Genomic DNA, 14,644 nt, shown 5'->3' with positions numbered 1-14,644 from the left:
TTTTGTTTAAATGAGAAAGATATCATGATTCTATAACCAATCTTCTTTCCGCCACAACGCGGTATTCCTGCCCTAACCTCGGCGCACCATCCTCCAGTTCGTCCTCGCCGTCGACGTTCTTCGCGCCCATCTCGCACAGACACACGCGGTCAATGGGGATATCCTCGGCCCAGACGAATGGGTAGCCAGCAACCTTGGCCTCCGCCTCCGCCTCGACCTCTAGAACTGCTGGAGGATACGGCCGAACGATCGTCCGCGCCTCATCAGCGTAGTACTCCCCATAATGCGCCACGACAGGGGTAGCGTCAAAGGTTATACGGCGGCCGCCGCGGTCTCTTCGATGATTGTTGCGAGGGTTCTCGCCGTTGTCGTTGTCATTACCTTCCTTGTAGTCATTATTGTCGTTGTTATTGGAGTTTGAGTTCTTTTTGCCCTCGCGCCGCGCATAGATTGTGTTTACGATGGTTGCGTGCAGGAGAAGTGGGCGGGGCTTGAGGTTACGATTGCGATTGTTGTTGCGACGACGTTTTTTAGGAGGTGCGTGTGTCGCATTCCCGGCCGCGACGACGGCGGCGGTGGTGGTGGTAACAGAGTCTTGTGCAACGTCGCTCTGCGGGAGGCTCTCGTGGAGGGTATTATTATCTGTCTGTGCTGCCTCCCCTTTCACCTCTTCCTCGTCTTCGGCCTCTTCTTCGGCTACCTCGTCTTCAACATCCTGGTCCTTGGCAACTGGGTCTGCCTCCGGCAACGGATTATCCGAGCATGCTGTCGCTGGCGGAGCTTCAGCGGGCGCGGCCGCAGTCTCCGTCTCTGTCTCCGTCTTTGCCTTCTGATACTCCCCCTCCAAAAGGCCCGCCTCCAAAAACTTGTCCCTAAGCAACACCCCCAATGCATGCAACCTTTGCGTGCGATCTACGGGCTTTGCATACAGGACAGTCGCGGCGCGCTGGCGCGGTAGCGCATGCAGCGCTTCTAGCGAAACGGAAATGGGCCTCAGCACTGCGTCCTCTTCCAAAACTTCTTCAGTAGCATTCCCAGTAATGGCACGCTTGCCCGCCTCGCGCATTAACGCGCGCATATCCAATGACTCCAGCAACTCCCTCGCCGCGGCAAGTTTCTCATCTGTAGTCAGACTCATCACGCCGAGGGTTAAGTGTAGTGTCCCCAGGGGCCGAACGGCCGACGGAGGGAACAGTAGCTGCTGTTCATCCTGCGCATTGTCACCGTTCTGCGGTGCGACCGGTAGATTCGCGCGAAACCGTGCCAGCGACGCCGCCAGTTGGGGCAGAGAAGTTTCGTTGATTAGAGGAAAGCAGAGGAAGTGTGTCAGCGGCGGTTTCTTGTTCTTGTTCTTATTATTATCGTTCTTGCGGTTATTATTGTTGTTCGGATTATCCGAGTTTTGCCTGTTGTTATTACGCGGGCGGCCTTTTTTGGAGGTCATCGTGATGGATCGTGGAGAATAATATTGTAGGAAGAGTCGCCGGCAGAGGAATGGACGGCCATTGAGTGCGAGCATCGACGCGCATGGTCGTTGCTGCGGGTTGTTCTTTAAAAGAGCGGTCCGATGGAGCAGGCAAAAAAGCTTGGTTTGCCGACGGGGTGTGACGCTAGAGCGGAGCTGGAGCTGGAGCTCCTCCAGTTGCGAATTGCGACAGATCCATGACGAATGGACATTCTTCCAACTACAACCTCGCGCAAGACGGCAACAACCCTCAATTGAAGATCCATCTTCTGGCGCGGATCGAGCCAACCCTTCTTTCCGGTATCAATCACAATGCTATCCCGCACGTCGCGCTCTCTTCTACGGCTTTCCTTCCGCCGTCCCGCTCCGACATCATCACGCCCACTGCTCGTTCTCGAGCAACAACAATCACAGCAACAAACCCCGCGATCTCTCCTCCACAGCACAGCCATCGCTCGCAAGGGAATCACTCCCGATTCGCCCGACCCCACGCCGCCAAACCCGCAACCTCACAACCAGCCCCTCCACCGTAACCATAACCGTCTCGCTCCGGGCGTCGCCGAGCCGTCCCCTCTGACCGACAACCAATACCACTCTTACTCTGAACGATACCTTCACGCCGTTCTCGCCGAGGTCGAACGCGTACAGGAAGAGGGTGCTGACATTGAAGCTGAATACAGCGTACGGTCACCCTCCAAAATCTGTCTACGAATGAAGATACTGATGGTGGTTTTTAGGCCGGAGTGTTGAATATTGTTGTCCCCAGCGTCGGCACCTATGTACTCAACAAACAACCCCCCAATAAGCAGATCTGGCTGAGCTCGCCCATTTCGGGTCCCAAACGATACGACTGGGTGGTGCAGGGCGACCATGCGCATGAGAAGCAGGATACCCGTGGGTTTATCAACGGGCAGTGGATCTATCTGCGGGATGGTTCGAATCTGACGGATTTGTTGAATGAGGAGTTGACGTTGAGTTTGCCGAAGGATTTGTATTCGCAGGAGGAGTAAAGAAGTTTTTGTCCTACAGAACGTGTATGATTATGATGATAAAGTTGGTTGGATTGGATTGTTGGTATTTGTGTACTATTTCACTGTCGAGGTTTGGCTCAGATGATGGACAGTCTGGGTGACATGCTGTTCCTTTGAGAGCTCTTTCCCGACATGACATGACATAGCATGAGAGGCGGAAAGTCCATACGACTTGCGGCGGGATGGTTTTGGTTGACCGCAGGTCTCGCAGGACGTAACCCTCTCTCGACGAGAGCAACCGGGATATGATCCAAAAAGGAGCTCAAGCTGCAACGCCCACACTCTGGGGCTGAGTTGTCATCGCATCTTGCGGCAAATCATTCTACCAACATCGTTAGCCCAATATCCTAACACCAACTCTCCAAAAGTTTTGAACATACCACATCAAAAATCACCCGAATCATCAGACTACAACTCGGACACACTGCGATATCCTGACCATCCTGTAGATCCGCCAGCGCGATCTCGAACCGATCCCCGCAGGGACACGGGTAATGGTAGATCTGCAGGTTCGGGTCAAAGGTCATATCTTCAATTTCAATTTCGTCGTAGACGGAGATCGCGTCGTCGGCCATTTTCTCTCCTTTTTTTCGTTTCCTCTCTGCGGTCGGTGGATGTAGATTTGTTTGCGACAACCTATCCGTAAATTGATATCTTTTGCCACTTCATGCCGCATTTGACCTTCTAACATTATCACGTGACCCAGAGGGACACAAAAAGCCGACGGAAACCGAGCTACATTCCCAGTCGCTCCATCTCCATACGTATCGCATCAGCTTCTTTGAGTAATGCGCCGTATCGACGGGCAATGTCTGCCATTGCGCCGCCCATGTGCCGTCCCCCTTCGTACTCCTGCAGTGTCTTTGTTGCTGCCTTCTCCCTGTCCTGCAGACGCGCGCGCGTCTCCTGGAGGTGTTCGCGGTAGTTTCGCAGCGCAGTGACCACTTCGGGCGTGTAGATTGTCGACAGTGTCTCGAGCTTCATCACTCTGTAACATCACATCAGCATAACTTAATACCCGAGTCGACCTTGTATGTAACGTACTGGACCTTCCCCTCCATCCCCTCCGCCACCGTCGCAAGGTGATCCGCCTGCGCCTTTGCCGCGCGCGCCAGCGCCCCATGCTTCGCACGCTCCAGCAGAATCACCACCTGCTCGATCAGCGCCGCACGGGCCGCGAGAACTTCTGCCGCCGTTATTGCCATGCGCCGACGTGCTGCGGGTAGCTCGGCCAACTGTAGATTGCGCAGGCGACGGAGGCGATCTGCAAGCTGAGTGGATAGCTTGGGTTGCTCTATCCTTCCCAAAGTCCTTCTCCTTAACGACCGCGTGCGAGTAGCTTCATCTGGTTGGTCCTCCGTAGATGGATCGGGCGCCGCAGCAAGGATTGAGCGCAAGGTCTCGACATCCGAAGCAAGGACGTCCGAAACCCGAGGTGCGAGATCCGGAATCCCCTCATGGAGCTTGTCAATATCCCTTGCGAGGAGCGAAGTCGCTGGATCCGAATCCCCGCGGTCGACGTCACTCTCAAATTCGTCAGAGAAGGGTATGGTCAGAGATAGAAACAGGGCAATAATGGCGCTCGTGTCTCGCAACTTGCAATTGCTCGTTAGTGGTCATGCTGTCTTAAAGTGAGTTGGTCTAGGAGCTCCCACATCATCCGGCAAGGCATTGTTCCTCTCCGAATCCAGCGCAACGCGTCGGATCGCGTCTTTGAGAATCTGCCGCTTCGCTTCCCGCGTCTCAAATGTTTTCAGCTCCTAGATAGTTTCCACGTCGAGGTTTCAGCAGAAGTTTGTTGAACCGTGTTGTGTGTAGAGTGTACCTCGGCGACAGCCCGGCGCGCTGGATCGCCATCGTCGGTTTTTGTCGTGCCATCGGGATTGAGGATATTGGTGGTTAGGTGTTGGTGAAGTTTCTTGAACTGTGGGTTTTTGTCAAGGACAGTTGGGTCGCATGGAGGGAGCATCCTGAGCTGAGCTAGAATGAATGTTGCTTTGAACTTCCAAGATCGAAACTGATAGCGATAAACTACCACAGGATATCTGATAACCTGTGTTACAAGTAACCCATCCGAGTACAGAGTATGTACCTACCTAATGCTCTACAAGTCTACAGAACACTGAGTAGAGATTCAACTAGCAATTATGCTGTAATTCAATATCATACATCCCGGCGTGTGCTGCAGCTCAAGCCAGAACCCATTCTAGAACCCATCATCGATCCAACGCCACACTGAGCCAGCACCATCGCAAACGCGCAGCAAACCATCAAAGGAACCACAGAACAATCACTCGACAATCGATCAGGCATCACTGAAGACGCAGATGGCCAGATGCCCCATAACAAACAGCGAAATATGTACATAACGAAGCGAAACAGATTAGCACTTGATCCCCGGCAAAGCGCTAACATACGGTACATAACGGGCAGAAAACGTCAGGGAATCCGTGAAGCGGGAGCATAACGATAATCGAGCAATTATTCTTCCTCGCTCTCCTCCGAATCCGAGTCGGATCCGTCGGAACTCTCCATGCCCGACTGCACCGGATCTGGAGATCGGTTCGCCGTGCCTTCGAAGCGAGAAAGCCCTTCTTGCAGCATGTTGATCTGGGCCTCTTGCTCGTGCTTGCTCATGGGCTTGTTCTTCTTGGGCTTTGTTGCCACCGGGCCTGGTGCCGGCGCGGACTCTTTCTCCTCCTCTTCTTCGAGAAGGTGCGCAGGGGCGTACTTCTTGACATGCTTCAGCAGCATGACCAGAACCTCGTTAGGAAGCTCGTCGATGTCGAGCTCAATCTCCGTCTCCTGCACACCCTTCAGAGAAGGGACATTGTTCTGAATGATCCGCAGCGCCTCCTGCATCCGGTTGTCGGGCAGCAGACCAATACCGTTCGAGATGAGCTGCTTCTCCGCGTAGGTCACGTAGCGGGCCTTCTCCGGCTTCTTGGACTTCTTGTCCTTCTTCGAGCTCTTCTTGTCTTTCTTGCCGGACTTGGACTTGGACTTCTTTGCCGGAGGCGTACGGTTCTTCTTGCGCGCCGTGATGGCCTCCACCTGTTTCGACATCTCCGCGATCTGCTTCTGCAGCTGCTGCAGTCGCTCCTGGTCGGGATCGTCTTCGCTATCCTCCTCACTCGCGTCGCTGTCCTCATCGGAGGAGCCGCTCTGCTCCCCTCTCTGAGGGTCGTGCGCTTCCAGCCAACGATTCTTGGTGGCCCACTTTTGGTTGAACAACTCTTCTGTCTTTTGGCCAGCTACGTAGGTAGGATCGCCTGGGATGTTGAACTTGAAGCAGTTCTTGATCATGAGGCGGAAGTCGGCCTCAAACTCTTTCGCGTTCTCATATTCACCCCTCTTCAACTTCTGCTGCATGGTCGACAGATCCATGGGCTTCTTGATGATACTATGGTACGTGGGAATGTTCAGTGCGACAGGATCCACGGGGTAGTAGAACGGCGCAACAAACGTGTAATACTTGGGTTTGTGGAGCTCATCGAGAACTTCTTGACAGAACTTGAGCTCCCACTGGTACTTTTTCTTCTTGGGTTTGCTGGCATATGGGAAGTCACGCTTTGGAGGATGGATGGACCGCTTCGGACGACCATCCGCTGTGGTCGAATCCCGACGGATAACAGGCAACCCCTCCGGCCCCAGCGCAAAAGTTGTGCTTTGCGGCGACCCAGCATTCGGCCGTGCAGCGGAACGTGACTCACGGCGCGACTCTTTGGGCGCCGATGCCTTCTTCGCCTTTTTCTCCTCAACCTGATCTGGCTTGGGAAGATTCGACAGCTGTCGTTCAAAGGAGGCCTTCAGCTTCAGGCCCTCTTGACTCACAATGTGCTCTGGGCCGTTAAAAGTGATGGCATTGTTGACCATGAGGTTGAAATCGGAAACTAGCTCATCGACTGTCTTGTATTGAGAATTCTTCAACTTAGACTCAATAGTAGACAAGTCCATGGGATGCTTGATAATCGAAAAGTAGGTCGGAATGTTGAGCTTGACGGGGTCAACAGGTTCTTTGAAGAAGCGCGAATCTTGTAGGCGTTTCAAGCTAGTGATAGCTTTCGTGAGGAACTTGTGCTGCAGTGGTGTAATCGTTTGCGTGGACTCCTCCGCCGCGGTCTGCGTCGGCGCCGCAGCGTCCGTCACGTCACCGTTGGTCTTGGCACGCTTCGCCGCTGGCTCCTCATCACCAGCATCTTCCCGCTCCCGAGCGACCTTGGTCGGCGACGGTGGCGCGTCCCGCATTTCCTGATCTACCGTTGCCGTCGATTTGGGAGCCGGAGATGGATGGTGGGGGAGCTCTGTAGAATTTGCTGCCAGATCTGCTTGCGGTGCGTCGCTTGGTGCTGCGTTGGCAGGCTTGGTATCAGATGGTTGCTCCTCCTTCAGACTCTCGGGCTGTTTGTGCGAAGCGTCGGAGTTTTCAGGCTGAGCGGCGGCGGACGGGGTAAGGTTATTTGTCTGGGAAGGCGCGGATTCCTCAGGCTTCACCGAGGGCTCTGATGTCCCGTTCGTCACTTGGGTTCCGTTCACATTATGCCCATTCACGACGGGCTCGGCTTTATTGTTTGCATTGACTGCCGACTCATTGACTGCTGAGGCTGCCGCCTTCACATCCACCTCCGTCTTGCCATTCGTCAGCGAATCTGGCGATCTTGATGCATAGTTAGCACACCAGTTCATTTGGTCCCATGCGACTTTCTCAGTTGTGGCGAAAATACTCACCGATTGACGGTCGACTCCACAGCCATATCGGTGGCTGGAACTTGAGGCTTCTGTTCCGTCACCGACGAGCCATCGGGCGGGGGCGTGGCCATTGTGAAAACACTGAATGAGGGCCCCGGTGGACCGCGATACAATAGCGAACAATTCCGTAAAACGCGGTCAAATGGAATTTAATAAACGATAAATCACACTGGAATATTTGTTTGCGCTATGACTGGCTAAGACTGACAGACGCGCTCTCGCTCCGTTCAATTCGTAATAACGCGACGGCGTGAGGGAGACAATAATGCGGGAGTGTGTATACGCAGAGCAAGAGAGAACGCGACTCTGGCGTGCAGACCCCAAACAGCAACGGACAAGCCGTGTTTATATATTGCCAAGAGACGACACGTGAGCGGCAAACCGCTGACTCAGCACTGGCGGTGCCAAGAAATGGACAGGGAAGGAAGGCGGAAGAAATGTCGGTAGACCTTGCAGCGGCGAATGAGACACTCGGCACCGCCCAGCAGGAAACTGGTCAGGTGATCGTGTCAAGAAGTGGCGTGGGAGTGGCGAGGAGGGCAGCTAATGCCTTAGGCAGAAAGGACAACTGGTTTAAGATCACGCGTCGCAGGCTGCTCAGGAACAGCGGGACATGCAGCAGCTAAAAAGAGGCAACGACGCGGAAGGAAAGAGCGACGCGCCGAGGAGCTAGAACGCGTAATAAAGAGGCTGAATTGGGAATAGCGCGTAATCTGCGGGGCGGAAAAACAAAAGGCCGGCCGCAAAATGAGCAGGAGAGGCAAGCTCCGAGGACAAGAACACTCAGAAAAATCGGAGGGGTGCGAGAATCCTTTAAGTACGACCGCCCACCTCACGTCGGCTGGGCCTGTGCCGCTAAACCCGATGCGACTACAAATCCGGCTAAACCTCGATCAGGCCAGTTTACGCAGTCTGATTGGCTACGATGGGCTACGGTGCGGGGCATCCGCACTCTCATTGGCCGCAGCCCTCCGAAAGCGGAGATGGGCTCAAACTCGCACCCAGCGCCTTGTCCAACTTTCGAATCCAGCTCTTGGAAAAAAAATTCCTCAGTGTAAGCAAGACTTTTTTTTCCCTCTGGTGGGCCGACTGCTCTCTTTTTCTCCTTGTTGTTCGTTTTTATCCCTCAAATTCAGTAAATGAGACTGTGTCAGTGAGAGGATAAATGGAATGGCAGTGCAGGATTCCGATGCCGATTGCCCCGGTGGTGTGAAGGAGCGGAAGGAATGGATGGTCGGTGTGGTTGGTGGTCGTCTGGTGGTGGTTGGGAAATTAGGGCTCAACCCTGAACCCTCTCTAGGGGCTTATCTGGACTGGCCCAACGATCCGTCACACTGATGCAAGCTTCGGTCCATGCAATTTCCGTCCGTAGTCAATCTCTCAATAATCCATCCTGGCCCACTAGAGAGATTACACAACTCCTTTTTTTTTTCTCTCAGCCCGCCGGCCATATCAAGATAGCACGGACAGCTCGGCTTCCGGACCTCCGTCTCTCATGTAGGAGCCCAAGAGCAAACGAAGCAAACCAACGCCGCCATGCAGTCAAATCAATGCAAGCACTGCATCGGACGGCATCTCTCATGGAATCAAGCAGCGATAGATTATCGCAGTCGCAATTTCGATAGATGACGGGCTAGCATTTGTCCGAGAATAAGTCCCTGGAATCGCTGCGCCACAACTGAGCGCTGAGTCAGCGTGCCAAGATCTGGTCTGGAACCTCGACCAACCGAGCCTATCAAGATTCCGGGCCGCTGGCCATTTTATACCTCTTTCAACCTGTCGCTTGGTGCTTCTCAAACCTGCTGTGCAAGGCCCCTCCGTACACCGCACACAATCATCGCTCGCTGCCTGCCCTGTAGTTATTGTCAGCAGCTGCCGGTAACCGGTTGCCTGGACGTTGTCCTATCCGCATCCTCCAACCATCCCAACTGGTTGGTCCCATGCCAGAATTGATAGGAGCAACACAGTGATAGCAACCAAAAAGCTATGGGAACGACTGACCATTTGTCGTTGCCTGAGTACAGCCTCCATTGCGAGATTCTCGCTGTCTTGCAATCCTGGCTCTTAATCTCCATGCTGACGATGCTGCGTGACCCCTGGGGTGCCGTTCTTCCTTGATGCTCCTGTCCTAAATATCTAGCTGGGTGAGGGGCAGCCTGAGCTCGTCATAACTGTGCCAGTGAAAATGCAGAGCAGCATAGCGGACTTTGGGCATGGCCATTCATTCAGGACACAAATGCCACATGTCGACTGTCCTCCGAATTGTCTTCATAGCATATGATACCGGTGACGTAGCTTCAGTTCAGGAAGTGATGGGTTGTTAGGCAGCGACGTTCCGAAGTGTCATGGGATTTGGTGCGCCAAATCCGCCTCGTAGTTCGTATCAGCTCGACAGTTGAAAGGCATTGCAATTGCAGCACTGGAAGAAGACTTCCCACTGGTGACTAGTGGACGGAGAGAAGCTCGTCCACAGTATCTGGCCGGTGACCCCACCTTGTATTCTCCAACACATAGAAGTGCAGAGGACAATGGAATCCGACTCTTCAGCCATAGATCAGCTTCCCAGATCAGTCAACAGCCACAATGATCAGATGAAGTTAACGGGCTCCAGACCGCCGTTTGAGGGGGGGAACGATCGAAGCCGATTTGAAAGCCCAGGAGATCGGGTTTGATTAGATAAGAGTCAATGACCACGCTAGTCTCGATCAGGTAAAGCGTGTACGGATCCCCGACAACTTTTTTTTTCTGCAAGAGAGAGCATCGCGAAAGTTCAGAAGAAACAGCTCGACATTCCCGGCCGATTGTGTGTTGGTGAGATACGCAATTGCTCCTGGGGAAGATCACGGGCTCTCACGCTGAGGCCGTTCTCTTTCGCCCGTCAATACCGAATATTCGGTTTCCAATCATGGCGAACAAAAAGAACACACACCACCGGCCGGCGTCGAAAATTTCCTCCGCGAAGACGCTGAACGCCGCCGATGCGACGGTCACCGGGAACACGTCATCGGTGTTGCGGGCGGCTTTTTCGCCGTCAGAATTCCAGTTGGCCCTCTTTGCATCCGTGATTCAGGGCCTGGATGCGCAACATCTTCGCATTCACGACGTCGAGACGGGCGCCTTGCAGTGCGAGCATGCTGTAGCGCCTAAGGAGTCCATCACGTCATTAGACTGGGGTTACTATCACGGTGGGCATAGCCATCGGGAACAGAGGAAGAACAATAGCAGAAAAAAGACAGCGAATGTCAATGGAGATGTGGACGAGCGCGGAAATGTCGTCGTTGCTTTTGGGACGTCGTCCTCGGAGATTCGCATGTATTCGCCCGCCGAGGATAAGGTCGTGGCAACGCTATCTGGAGCCCATGAGGGTGGAATTAAGGACTTTAAGTTTACTGCAGGACGGACATCAGGGCAGGGGTGGAGCATTGGTGGTGATAAGAAACTAGTCCAGTGGGATCTCAGGACGGGACAAAGTATCCGGTAAGCATGCTGCTCGATCATGTACTTTGATCTCTGCTAATACATTACAGAACTGTAAGCCTGCCAACTACATCCGCTGTCAATGCACTGTCGAGACCTGTTCTCTCGAATCCTCCTGTCATTTGCGCAACTCAAACACCTTATATCATCGACATTGAAAACCAGGATGAGCCCGTCCTGTCCTTTCCCGCGATGCGAAATCCTATCCACACCTTGATCTCCTCATCTACGGATTCAATAGGCTCCAGTAATTTCCTGGCCGCTGATAATGACCGTTATATCAACGTCTTCGACCCTAGTAAAAAAGGGCTGGCGATGAACCTTGTCGCCGCAAACGATGTCTTGTCTCTGTCTCTGTACGACGGCGGAAACTCGGGTGCCGAAAAGCAAGTTCTCGCCGTGCAGACGTCAGACGGCAGCATCGAGTTCTTCACAAGACCTTTCCTGCAATCAGATTCCAAAAAGTCTGCCACCAGCCTCAAGGCCAAGGGCCGGCAAATGACGCGCAAGGCGGACGCAGTAATCAAGCTCATTCGGCCAGACTCAAAAAAGGTCGTGCCGGTGGTCAAGACGGAGTTCCGCGGCTCGGAGCTGCTAGTTGCCTGGGCGCAGGGTGGTATCAACCTGGTATTTGAGCGGGTGAAATGGCAGGACGGAGACACCGAGGAACTCGCCTTCTCCGGGACGACGGAGCTCACCAGCCGGGATCCTGCGTCGGCGCTTTCGTCTGCCGCCGTCACCGAGGCGCGGGATGTCAGCCGGGCACACGTCGAGGAGCACCAAGCCGCCGTGGACTCAGGGGCATTTGCCCGGGACGTGGAAATGGAGGACCGGCAACCGGATGTCGACGCGGTATCGGTGTCGGGCGACGAGGACGTTTCAGACGAGGAAGAAGGCAAGGAGAAAAAAGAAGAAGACCAAGCTGCGTCGGACAAGGAAGTAGCTATGAAAGACGCACCGGATGCAGATGAGAAATCAGAAAAAGAGGAGGAAGAAGAGGAAGAAGGTGGCGAGCCAACATTTGGCGAGCTACTACAACGGAATGTCGCGTCGCGCGAAATCGACGTCGAAGCAGAGCTTGACGACGACGAGCGCCCGTCCCGAGGACCACGCCCGAGTAAAGAAGCCGCCAGCCGACTCCCCACTGGCGTCTCCCTATCGACCGTCCTAAGTCAAGCCCTCAAGACCAACGACCGCGAGCTCCTCGAGGCATGCTTCCACACAGGCGACACGCGGATCATCCGGACAACCATCCAGCGTCTTGACTCCACACTCGCCGCCACCCTCCTCCAACGCGTCGCGGAGCGGATGGCCGCGCGCCCAGGCCGCTATGGACACCTGCTCGTGTGGGTACAGTGGACGGTCGTGGCGCACGGCGGCGCGCTCGCCGGTCGGCGCGACCTGCTGCGGCAGATCGCCACATTGTTCCAGATCATGGAGCAGCGGTCGGCCAGCCTGCCGTCACTGCTGCTTCTCAAGGGCAAGCTCGACATGCTCAACGCGCAGCTGACCCTGCGACAATCCATGGCGGACCGCCGACACCGGCAGCGCCGTGACGACAGCGACGAAGAAGAGGAGGACGAAGATCAACAAGAAGAAGAATCCTACCTCGAAAGCGTCACGCACTACGCCGGACAGGATCAACATGCCGCCCAAGAAAACCTTCCGAACGGAATCAGCGCGGACTCTGACGACGCTGGCGAAGAGAACGACGACGAAGAAGAAGACGAGGATGAAGAAAACAACGACAACGAACTCCTCGACATCGAAGCCGAAGAAGCTGACTCCTCATTATCCGAAGACGAAGAAGAAGACGAAGAAGATGAAGATGAAGACGGTTTCGACGACGACGGTATCGGCAGCGATCCCGAAATCTACGTCCAGAGTGGCTCTGATGATGAGGATGATGAAGAAGACATTTCAGAAGAAGAGCCAGAAATGCCGTCGAAAAAGAAGATTAAAACGGGGCAGCGGTCAAAGAGATGAAATGGTCATGTGTATCCTATTTTGCTCATTTTTGGTGTAATATGATGTTTCCATGTATTCGTTCATCACCATTGATGTGGGCGTTGTGTTGCGTTCTTCTGTGTAAAAAGAATATAAAGAGGTTTGTACTGCTTGGGAAATGTTTCTTGGGTATAGATTCCTGTACGGAACAGAAATCTGGGCTGTTCGATGTAGAGGGTTAAGCATAGAAAAGGTTGTGAATGAAAAACTATATATACATGCTTGCCCTACACAGTATCATACACTACCAGCGCAACATAAAAATATCATCGAATCACTTCCCGCCCTGGATCTTCTATGCCCTCGGCGGTCTCCAGAATCGCGCTGTACCCCAATAAACCGCTACCGCAAACAACGGTTTTGCGACTGTCATCCCACACGTGGTAAATGCGGACCGTCTCGTCGCTGGCTGCAACAGCGATTGACCAGTCCTCCTCAACCCGCACTGGCCGCTGCTTGCCCTTCTTTGCTTTGGTTGGATGGCGTCGGCATGTCCCTGTCTCGCTGCTGGTGGCGGACATGGATCTAGACCCAGTCCTCTTGCTGAGCCGGCCAATGGGCGTCAGGATGTCGTCCTCGCCAGAGGAGTAGCCGCTGTTACTCGGAGTCTGGTACCGCCGTGGCCGAGCAGGGTGCCGGATGGCAAACAGTGCACGCCCGCAATCAGCACGGTACGCCGGGTCGAAATCGGTCAGTCCCTCTGGATCCAGGTCCCATGGGATAGCCGCCACCTGCTCGCAGCTCGGCCAGGCAAAGACTGCAATCCTGTAAGGATGCTGCGGCTGGGCGAACCCCAAAATAACAGCGATCTCCTTGCGCGTTCGACTCCAGATCAGACTCGTCACCTGCGCCTGTACATCGATAGTCGCCAGACAGCTTCCACTAGGCGCGTGGTAAAAGTGAACTGCACGGTCGTTCATTCCACCGCCGGTGGCTAAGAGTGTTGGCTGCCACGGCGCAAACGCAATGGCTTTAACGGCCGCGCAATGGACAAACCGGTGTTTTTGACAGCCTTTAGGTATAATCGCGGGGTTGTCCGTGACGAGAAGGGAGTGTGTCTCCGCGACCGGCGTTTCAACGGATTGAGTCGAGGACTCTGCAGACGGCACACGGGACACCGGTGCCGACGACGCTGAGCCGCGGAATCGATGGAGATAATCTCGCAGACGGGACGTTACGGTCTGCCGTGACAACGCGTTTGGAGAACCTAGTGGGCTGACCGTAGTCCACGGGCCTCGGACAGACGGCTCATCGTTAAAACAAGCGAGAATCTCATCAAGATCAAAAACATTACAACAGTTGTCATTGCCCCCGGTCGCGAGATATTTTCCATCGGGAGACCACGCAAGACCGCAGATCTGAAGCTTGTGCGCGGCGATTTTCGCCAACAGGGTCAAAGTCAGACCCCATGGCTCTTCCAAATCGCCGTCCGGCCACTCAACTGAAAAGTACCAAACGTAACCATCGTTGTCGCCAACTGCAAGGTCTTCGACGGGTAAATATATTCCCGGTGCCCTTCTCGAACGGCGGCGAGTCGTCGATTCCTTGAACGCCACACAGGTCACAGGACATGGGCAAGTCATCATGAACCTCACTTCAGGCTCAAAGGTACTCCAGAGATACACGGTACCGCTGACTCTTCCTACTGCAAGGATGCTCCGGCCGCCTGCTGGTGATGAGAAAGCGAGAGATGTTACATAGCCTGGAGTCTGCTCCTCTGGGATAGGCGCCATTTCCAGGCCATACTTGTCTGTCCATAAAAAGACATGATTGCCTAATGCCACCGCCAAATATCCCGACGTATCACAGTACGCAAGTGTGGAGCAGTAGAAATCGTTCCTTAAATAAGGAGCATCTAAAACCTTGAATGGCAATAGAGGCAATGCTCTTTGGGCGTTTTCCGTCGTCGGTGGTC

General features: G+C 54.2%; 9 protein-coding genes across 9 annotated transcripts; 4 read left to right on the top strand and 5 right to left on the bottom strand.

Moving 5' to 3' along the window:
• Nucleotides 1-22: 22 nt before the first annotated feature.
• VTN49DRAFT_676 (uncharacterized protein) lies at nucleotides 23-1,444 on the bottom strand (the record flags this gene model as incomplete). Its single annotated transcript, XM_069414953.1, has 1 exon — nucleotides 23-1,444. The coding sequence occupies one exon, from the start codon at nucleotides 1,442-1,444 to the stop codon at nucleotides 23-25; it is 1,422 nt and encodes a 473-aa protein (XP_069271036.1).
• Nucleotides 1,445-1,777: 333 nt separating this feature from the next.
• Nucleotides 1,778-2,475, top strand: VTN49DRAFT_675 (uncharacterized protein; the record flags this gene model as incomplete). The annotated part of the gene is made up of 2 exons (XM_069414942.1): nucleotides 1,778-2,146; nucleotides 2,203-2,475. 2 exons carry the CDS (start codon nucleotides 1,778-1,780, stop codon nucleotides 2,473-2,475), a joined length of 642 nt encoding a protein of 213 aa, XP_069271035.1.
• Nucleotides 2,476-2,758: 283 nt separating this feature from the next.
• On the bottom strand, nucleotides 2,759-3,071 carry VTN49DRAFT_674 (uncharacterized protein; the record flags this gene model as incomplete). Its single annotated transcript, XM_069414931.1, has 2 exons — nucleotides 2,759-2,818; nucleotides 2,877-3,071. 2 exons carry the CDS (start codon nucleotides 3,069-3,071, stop codon nucleotides 2,759-2,761), a joined length of 255 nt encoding a protein of 84 aa, XP_069271034.1.
• A 160-nt stretch (nucleotides 3,072-3,231) lies between these two features.
• On the bottom strand, nucleotides 3,232-4,465 carry VTN49DRAFT_673 (uncharacterized protein; the record flags this gene model as incomplete). Its single annotated transcript, XM_069414920.1, has 4 exons — nucleotides 3,232-3,484; nucleotides 3,541-4,091; nucleotides 4,152-4,256; nucleotides 4,322-4,465. The coding sequence occupies 4 exons, from the start codon at nucleotides 4,463-4,465 to the stop codon at nucleotides 3,232-3,234; spliced, it is 1,053 nt and encodes a 350-aa protein (XP_069271033.1).
• Nucleotides 4,466-4,977: 512 nt separating this feature from the next.
• On the bottom strand, nucleotides 4,978-7,316 carry VTN49DRAFT_672 (uncharacterized protein; the record flags this gene model as incomplete). The annotated part of the gene is made up of 2 exons (XM_069414909.1): nucleotides 4,978-7,153; nucleotides 7,225-7,316. The coding sequence occupies 2 exons, from the start codon at nucleotides 7,314-7,316 to the stop codon at nucleotides 4,978-4,980; spliced, it is 2,268 nt and encodes a 755-aa protein (XP_069271032.1).
• Nucleotides 7,317-7,510: 194 nt separating this feature from the next.
• Nucleotides 7,511-7,871, top strand: VTN49DRAFT_671 (uncharacterized protein; the record flags this gene model as incomplete). The annotated part of the gene is made up of 2 exons (XM_069414898.1): nucleotides 7,511-7,586; nucleotides 7,639-7,871. The coding sequence occupies 2 exons, from the start codon at nucleotides 7,511-7,513 to the stop codon at nucleotides 7,869-7,871; spliced, it is 309 nt and encodes a 102-aa protein (XP_069271031.1).
• A 121-nt stretch (nucleotides 7,872-7,992) lies between these two features.
• On the top strand, nucleotides 7,993-8,583 carry VTN49DRAFT_670 (uncharacterized protein; the record flags this gene model as incomplete). Its single annotated transcript, XM_069414887.1, has 2 exons — nucleotides 7,993-8,299; nucleotides 8,423-8,583. 2 exons carry the CDS (start codon nucleotides 7,993-7,995, stop codon nucleotides 8,581-8,583), a joined length of 468 nt encoding a protein of 155 aa, XP_069271030.1.
• A 1,567-nt stretch (nucleotides 8,584-10,150) lies between these two features.
• On the top strand, nucleotides 10,151-12,708 carry VTN49DRAFT_669 (uncharacterized protein; the record flags this gene model as incomplete). Its single annotated transcript, XM_069414875.1, has 2 exons — nucleotides 10,151-10,722; nucleotides 10,773-12,708. 2 exons carry the CDS (start codon nucleotides 10,151-10,153, stop codon nucleotides 12,706-12,708), a joined length of 2,508 nt encoding a protein of 835 aa, XP_069271029.1.
• Nucleotides 12,709-12,995: 287 nt separating this feature from the next.
• On the bottom strand, nucleotides 12,996-14,462 carry VTN49DRAFT_668 (uncharacterized protein; the record flags this gene model as incomplete). Its single annotated transcript, XM_069414864.1, has 1 exon — nucleotides 12,996-14,462. The coding sequence occupies one exon, from the start codon at nucleotides 14,460-14,462 to the stop codon at nucleotides 12,996-12,998; it is 1,467 nt and encodes a 488-aa protein (XP_069271028.1).
• Nucleotides 14,463-14,644: the final 182 nt, after the last annotated feature.

The sequence above is a fragment of the Thermomyces lanuginosus genome (genome assembly GCF_041956635.1).
Source record: "Thermomyces lanuginosus strain ATCC 200065 unplaced genomic scaffold VTN49scaffold_19, whole genome shotgun sequence".
In the NCBI taxonomy this organism is placed as follows: Eukaryota; Fungi; Ascomycota; class Eurotiomycetes; order Eurotiales; family Trichocomaceae; genus Thermomyces; species Thermomyces lanuginosus.
Note: the sequence above shows the minus strand (reverse complement) of the source record. Positions and strands in the feature narration are given on the sequence as shown.